The sequence below is a fragment of the Strix aluco genome, chromosome 2 (assembly GCF_031877795.1).
Source record: "Strix aluco isolate bStrAlu1 chromosome 2, bStrAlu1.hap1, whole genome shotgun sequence".
Taxonomy (NCBI): domain Eukaryota; kingdom Metazoa; phylum Chordata; class Aves; order Strigiformes; family Strigidae; genus Strix; species Strix aluco.
In genome coordinates this window covers 129,468,270-129,476,051 of record NC_133932.1, presented here as the reverse complement: position 1 = coordinate 129,476,051, position 7,782 = coordinate 129,468,270, and the positions used below count along the sequence as shown (strand labels likewise).

Here is a 7,782-nt window from a genome sequence, read left to right as displayed (position 1 = left end):
GATTTAAGTTCTTATTAAAATAACATTATGTTAATTAAGTAATCCCGCACACAGAATGCTTAATGATGGAGATGATTAAGTGGGTTTAGATGATGACTAATATCACAAACTGTACTATCAGTGTCAGAGAAACTGGTGAGGGATGTACACAAAAAGAAGGAACTCCTCACTGCCACCGTAAATCCTAACTGTGAAGAGAAATTATAAAAAGGAATGAAAAATAAGCCAAGCATTAATAAACTTAATTTAAAAAAAAAAAATGAAAAAAAATGTAATCAATTGAATCTCTTCTCTGAAGAGCTAAAATTACCCATAGGAGCAAGGCCATTTCAAGTGTGTTACTAAGAGCAGAATCTGACCCTTTCAAAAGCTGCTAATATTTCTCATACACTCAACAGGCATGTGGTGATGCTGCCCTCCTCCACCATATGCCTTGGATCTGAATGCTCAGTGCATCTTTGGATTCCATCATACGTGAAATAAAAAGGAGCCTTACAGGAGGCTCTGCTCTCCCCAGGAGCCACATCACAGCAGTGCTACAGCAGCGGATGCTTGTGCTTCCATCTTGCACTCCTGTTCAGTTTTGGGGACGTGCTCAGACAACCCTGAGCTGCATCCCCAGCCAGCACCCGGGACCTGTGCACTGTCTTTGAAAGGGTTTCTGTCCACCCCGTGTGTAAGCCCTTGAAGCATGCACGTACTTTAACCGTTGCCCAACGATGTTTTGTTCCCAGTTATTTCTCGCAACCCACATTTAGGTCCAAACCATGCTGGACTGACTCATTCGGAGAATTCCTTCACTGCAGCATGAGCCTTTTAGTCCTCCTTCCTTCAGGGGAAAAAAGCACTTCCAACAATGATGAAGCCAATTTAAGAAACAAACTCACCAAAAATGTGAGGGCTGCCAAGAATACCTTAATTATCCACAGAGGTTAAAATTTTATTTTGATATAAAAATTAAATAGCAAAGTTGCTTTTTTTTTACAGTGATAAATTAGAAATTTACAGTACATACAATGAAGTAGATATATTTTCTGTACACCCCAAAATAATCAGTGTCTATTTCCTTAAAATTCAGAAAAAGGAGCTAACTTGTCTGTTTAATATAAGAGCTAAGCTTGTACCTCCCCGGCAGACGCTTCCAAAACCTGCAGTGAGAGGAGCACAGGCTGAGGGGGAGGAGCTGGGACTGCACAAGGAAGGTAACTGCTGCAAAGTTTCTAGTTGTATAACCGCAGAAACTGTACTTCCGAGACAGGATTAGTCACACATTTTTTGGCTTGAAATTCATAACAACGTTGAAACAAGAGAACATACGAGTTGCAGATACCCACTCTTTGCAACCACCGGGTTTTTTGGCTATCTATCTGCTGTGACTTCCCACTCAGTGGGAAGTACAGTGTCCCCAAAACTGCTGGGGAAAGATGTTCTTTCAGGAACAGCAGCTGGTGCTCTCCCCAGCCCACCTCCTCCCCATAGGATTTAAGTCCCTCACACTCTTTAATGGAATATCCCCCCAGGCCCCTCAAAGGGCTATGCAGTGCTATCCTCATCCAACTCGCTTACAACGTCATAAATTGCTGGGGACATGCGTCTGTCACAGTCCACAGGGTCACATGCAAGGATCTGATAACAAGGTACAACTTAACATTCACTTCTGTGTACATAACATGGTTAAAACCACCATTTATTGAATCAGTTAGGTCAAACATGGGTTGTATCGGCCAGGAGAGTATCCAAATCATTTCAGAGTGAAGGACACTTGAGTGAACATGACACCTTGGCACAGCCAAATACTGGGTTACAAGAAAAGGCTCATACTGACTTTACATTCCTCTCTGCATCAGGAGAAAGATTGCACGATGGAGAAGCTCTGTCATCTGAAGATCTCCTCCTTTCGGAACTCCTTGTCCACAGGGGATAACCAGATCCAAACACAACACTAATAGCGAGACACTTCATGGAGAGGATGAAAAGTCTTGGCTGGTATGCGGTGTTGGCCAAGACAATGCTTGTGCGTCTTGAGCAGAATGTGTCAAGTTGTCACTTGTTCTGCTGGAGAGGGAGCCCAACCGCAAAGACTGCAATTAGGGTTTGGGTTTTTTTTTTTTTTTAAATGTACTCTAGCACATGTTTCAACATTGACATTGAAACAATACACACTTCTGGGACAGATTAGTGCTCACGGCCAGAGCTGGAATGAACTGTGGTTTGGGAAGCACATGGGGCACCTGTGTGAAAAGCAAGGACTGTAATAAAGCGGTGCCTGTTCTCAGCTGCCCTTGAAGGTCGTCTGAGTCAGGGCACCAGGGAGATGCTCTGCAGCTGACCAGGTTCCACACAAACAAATGAAGCAAAAGTTTAGGGCACACAGATAAAACCAAAGGTCCTTCAAAGGGATAGAGCATCAGAACAGTGTTCTCTTAAGTGCTTCTGGCCTATTTCTATTTGCAGCACCTTTCTTATTACCCAAACAAGCCCGCGACACAAGGTTCAAGCTCCCCACGAGCACAAGCCAATGCCTCCTCAAATAAAAGCATAAAAAACTCAACAGTTGCTATGAAACAGGATTATTCACCAAGAAGTTGGATCTCTTCTGTTGGTATCCCTTTACAAAAACTGGAAACGTCTCTTGTTCCCAAGGACTGAATGCCTGCTCACATTCTGCATGTAAATACACATTTAAAAAAACTTCATAGCTATCAGTGAGCAATCGGAGCATCGTTGTGAGGCAGTCAGCTGTACTGCAATGTCATGGGCTGAGAATGTTCTTTTAATTGTAACTGACACACATAATTATACAACTGATCTGTGTGAACATGAGGTTGCCAAGGAACTTAACATTTCGCTTCTCCCCAGACTGGCGTCTGCAGAGATACCATCACACTGAATGAAATATATTAAGACTTAATTGCTTCATGCGATGGGTCTCCAGAGAGAGCCAGATAAGTTTACTCGGAGAAAACTGGCATTGTTTGAAGAGACCCTCAACTCATTTTTCTCTTTCCTGGAGGAAGGAACACTATAATGTAAGACTTTATTTAAAGCTATTAAATGCAGCAGAATAAAGCAGTCCACTGGAAATAGCAGGAGCACCTGAAGGTACAGGAATGGAGGCAGACGGATAATGGTAATTAATGCAGACCAGACAGAGTTTCCCAGCTCCCACTGACTCCTCTACTTCTGACAATGGCCTTGAGTAAAGCTTTTAAAAAATCAGAAATATTGACAGAACCACAGAATAATTCAGGTGGGAAGGGACCTAGAGAGGTCCAAATTCCTGGAAGGCAGAGCCAACTCTCAATTCAGACCAGGTTACAGATGGTAGAAAGAATGAGTCAAAATTATTATTAGACCATCAGATGACTTAAAGAATCATCCTCACTAATACCTCACTAAATGCTGCTCATCATGGATAACTCTCAGACCTGGAAAGTCCACTTGGTGTCTGTTGGAGGACCTGGTCCTTGGCTGACTTGTGCAGCATATGGGAGCAACAGGGCATAAAGACACAACCCTCGGCAAACGCTTCCTTCACGGTGCTGAACTTGGAAAGAAGACATCTAACTGAGGTCCTGGGTGCTCCATCTTCTGATAACTGGACCCTCAATCAGCCCAGAATTTGGCCCCAGATCGCCTTTCCTCCATCAGCTATAAGACGATGAAAAGAAAACAACAACATCCCACAGCTGTGGGCTACAGTCCCTCAGCTTCTAAAGACTTCAATATATTGCATCCTGCTTTAAAAAAAAAAAAAAGGAAGATAACGTGTTTGGATATTTCACAGCTTTTAAAGCCTCCCTGGGCTTTCTTACTTTGGGCAGCATGGTTTATGGCTATTGTATCTGCAGCATGATCTTTTTGCTGTTTATTCTTTAAGGCTTTTTTTTTTTTTCCATCCCCCAGAGACAGGCTGTGTAACCGTCTCCCTACTCTGCTCCCAACATTTACACGGCAATGCTTACACACAATCAGTCCTTCATGGGAGATCAGTCAGACCATCGGGGTGTTGTCCTTTTCTCATACCACGGTCTCATTCCCTTTCCCAGGTTTCACCCAACCATCTGCTCTCTTCTCCCGTTTCACTTTCCCTGAGTTCACCAGTCTGTTCGAGCACTTCTGCCACGTGTGCAGAGTTTTGGCCGACCAGATCCACATACCTGATGTAATACCCACCAGGAGGGACATGAAGATTTTGAGCATCTCCACTGCCATATTGGAATCATCTGCTGAATAGCGGAAAACGGCCCAGTTGGAGATTTCGTAGAAATAACAGGCAATGACACACGTTGCTGGGACGGTGTACAGCACTGAAAAGACACCGATTTTGACCATCAGTCTTTCCAGTTTGTCAGTTTTAGTTCCATCTTTCTGGAGATTAGACCTGATTTTAAATAAGGCCACGAGTCCCGCTGCAATGAATAAAGTCCCAATGACCAGGTATGTAAAAAGCGGAGCGACGACAAAGCCCGTCAGCGCATCTAGGTTCTGGTTCCCAACGTAGCACAGACCGGTGAGCTCGTCTGCATCTACTAGTCTCATAATCAAAATGACTATGGTCTTCACCGCGGGGATAGCCCAGGCTGCAATATGGAAATAAGAGCTGTGCATTTCTATAGCTTCATGGCCCCACTTGAGTCCTGCAGCCAAAAACCACGTCAATGTCAGAATAACCCACCAGATGGAGCTAGCCATCCCGAAAAAATACATCAGCAAGAAAATTATAGCACATCCTGTGTTCTTAAGACCTTCTTGGATAAGAACAGGTTCTGCTGCCTCTTCAAAATCACAGGATATCCTTTCCCGGCCCACAGTTAGCCTCACAATATAAGCAATGCTATAAATATTGTAGCACATGCTCAAAAATATGATTGGGCGCTCCGGGTAGGAAAATCTGGATGAATCAATCAAGAAGGTCAGAACTGTGAAGGCAGTTGAGATGAAGCAAAGACTGGCCCACACGGCCATCCAGATATCTGTGAATTCCTTAGCTGACCTGCTGTAGAGCCCAGCGTCATAGCCGCACTTCAGTACACAGTTCAAGCTTCTCTTCACCCAGATGTACTGATCCGAGTTAGATCCCATGCTGTGGCACTCCTCTCCAGGCTGCAAGGAGGTCTTGCTATGAAGGGGCACCTCTTCGTCTCCTGGGCCCTCCATGCACATGTGGTTGTGATCATTCTGGGGTGGGAATTTGCTGCAGTTTAGGCTGTCTGGCCAGGCAAATCCAAATTCTTTTAAAACGGGTTCGCATCTTCTTTTGACAGAGAGGCACATGCCACCGCAGGGACCTATAGGGATGTTAATCTTCTCTGTGCACATCGGGACATAGACCGAACAAAGGAAGAACTGCAAGAAACACGAATCACAAGTGCGTTAGGGGAAAATTAAACAGGTCAAAATATAACAAGTTTTCTTTTTTTGCCTTTTTAGCAGCAATATTTGGTCCTTTGCCTTAAAAAACAGGAAGCAGCATAAAACAAATAAACCAAGAACAATAAAAACAAAGGAGAAAAAAAACCCAAAAGCTAACAATGTTGTCTTCTTTCAGTTCGAATGTGGTCCAAAGCCAAAGCCTGAACATTTTACTCCCTAGATTAGCTCCGCGTAAATTTAGCCCATCAGTTTCAATAAAACGAGTGGGATTTAGCCAGATCTAAACCTCAAGGGTGCAATTTAGGAAAGTAAAAAAGCAAATTAAGGCAGTTTAAACAAATACATAGATTTGTTCTACGCACTGCCTGGATATTACAGCTAACAAGCAAACAGAGGAAAAGGCATTTATTGAATTAGTTTGGTTCACGATCCCCCTAGAAGAATGTCTTTTTCTTCTGCCATAAGGTCACGTACATATTTACAACGGGAATAAAATATTGTAGTTTTCCCGGCTTTTGAATAATCGCAATTCTGCGACGCGACAACGTCAGGGGGATTGCGTGCTAATTCGGCAACTCTGCCCCAAGAAACAAGCAGGGTTTTGTTCGATGAAGCCCATGCCCGTGGGGAGGACGAGTTTCTTGCCCTTCGCCTGGGACCGCCGCTCCGGCGGCGCAGCTCTCGGCGGAGGTCCCGGGCGGCAGCAGCTCCCCGGGCTTCTCATTTCGGAGGGGCAGCACCCCGGTGGGACGGGATCGGCGGGCAGCGACCAGCCAAAGCCGCGGGAGCCCCGGCGCTGCCTGGCGGGGGGACACCGGCCGGGACAACCCGCCGGGCCGCCCCCGGGATGAGCCACATGCTCCCCGCTGCCAGCGAGGAGCCGCACTGCGAGGCGGCGGGACTTTCGGCTTGGTTGGGGGATTTTTCGGACTGAGCCGAGGGGATGGGGATGAGGATGAGGACGGGGCGGGGGGATGGGGGGGTGGCAGCCGGTCCGCGCACTGCACGCCCCCCGCCCCCCCCCGCCCGCCCCGGCACAAAGGGGACCCCTGGAGCCCCGACCCACCTGGAGCTGACTGGAGCAGCCGTACTGGATGAGGGGGGTGAAGGTGGTGAGCTGCAGCTCCGCGTCCGCCTGCAGCTCGTGTCCCACCAGGTTGGGCATCTTGGTGACATTGTAGCCCAGGTTCTGGCACATGGCGATGCGGATGGCGTCGCAGCGCCGCTCCTCCTCGTCGCCGAAACCCCGCGCCCCGCCGAGCAGCCCCGCCAGCAGCACGGCCAGCAGCCGCCCGCGGCCGACCGCCCCCCCGCCGCCGCCCCCCGCCATGGCCCGACCAGCGCCCCACCGGCCCCGGCCCGGCTCCGGCCCCGGCCCCGGCCCCGGCCGCGCCGTGCCGCACGGGCCGGCTCCAACGGGGAGGGGCCGGGGGCGGCTCCGCTATTAAACAGCCTCGCCGAGAAACTGCCCAGGGGAGGGACGGCACCTCCCCGCGCCCTCCCAGCGCCGCCGCCCCCGCCCCGGGGAGCCCGGCCCGCCGCCGCGCCTCCGGGGTGTGTGGGGGTCCTACCTGGGCCCCCCCACCCCGGCACCGAGGAGTTTCCCGCACCCCGCACCCCCACCCCCGGGAAGCGCACTGTCCCCTGGCTGCATCCCACCTCTCCTCGCAGAGATCCCCGCCTCTTCTCCTCCCTGGGGACCCCCTACCTGCACCCCCCCTTTATCCTTGTCCTTCAGAATCATCACAGAGGGTACCCCCGTCCCTCCACCCCGAGTGTCTGGCGCCTCTAGGAGACATGTCACTGTCCCCAGGGTCCCCACCGTGCCGCCCCAGCATGGGTGCTGGTCCCAGGGGCTCCCCATGGCACCCAAGTGCAGCTCCCCAGGGACAGGGTGGGCTGAGATCCCGTGTTGGGGCCCATCGTGCCCCAGTCCTGCCCTCACTTCTGGCCTGTCTTTCTTCAGCCAAGGGTGCTCCGTTTCTTCACTGCCGGTTAAAAATGTCCAGGGTGGCTCTCTAAGCTGCCGCCTTTTCTTCCAAACGAGTTAAATTGCACCGCTGGCCGCTGGGTTACATCTGGGTTTTAGTGTTGTTTGCTTTTTCATTGGGGCCAAAAACCTGGAGGGCACTGCTAGGTACCTCCTGGCATCTGTATAAATCTCCATAAAATAAATAAGTGTGGATTGAAGCATTCGTGAATTTGGGGGGTGAAAGGGTTGGATGATTAAGCAGACCTTTAACGTGTCACCGGGAGGAGGGATTAAGAGCAGAGAAATGAGGCTTGCACTTAAAATCTCTCGGTATTATTTACACCTGTAATAAAATGTGGTTGAGCTGGTTGTGCCTTTAGCAAAAATATGTCATCTATTAATGAATTCTTTGTAAAGCACTTTGAAAATGTTTG

The 7,782-nt window shown here is 48.9% G+C and overlaps 1 protein-coding gene across 1 annotated transcript; it reads right to left on the bottom strand.

Moving 5' to 3' along the window:
• Positions 1-911: 911 nt before the first annotated feature.
• FZD4 (frizzled class receptor 4) lies at positions 912-6,678 on the bottom strand. Its single transcript, XM_074816308.1, has 2 exons — positions 6,443-6,678; positions 912-5,349 (listed from the first exon to the last, which is right to left on the bottom strand). The coding sequence occupies exons 1-2, from the start codon at positions 6,572-6,574 to the stop codon at positions 4,021-4,023; spliced, it is 1,461 nt and encodes a 486-aa protein (XP_074672409.1). The 5' UTR covers positions 6,575-6,678; the 3' UTR covers positions 912-4,020.
• Positions 6,679-7,782: the final 1,104 nt, after the last annotated feature.

What these genes read in the sequence shown, in the direction of transcription:
- FZD4 (XM_074816308.1), bottom strand. Translation starts at nt 6,574, where the DNA reads ATGTGCCAGAACCTGGGCTACAATGTCACCAAGATGCCCAACCTGGTG. An exon ending in GCTGCTCCAGTCAGCTCCAG is followed by an intron (nt 5,350 to 6,442) that starts GTGGGTCGGGGC and finishes TGTTTCTTGCAG; the next exon opens with TTCTTCCTTTGTTCGGTCTA.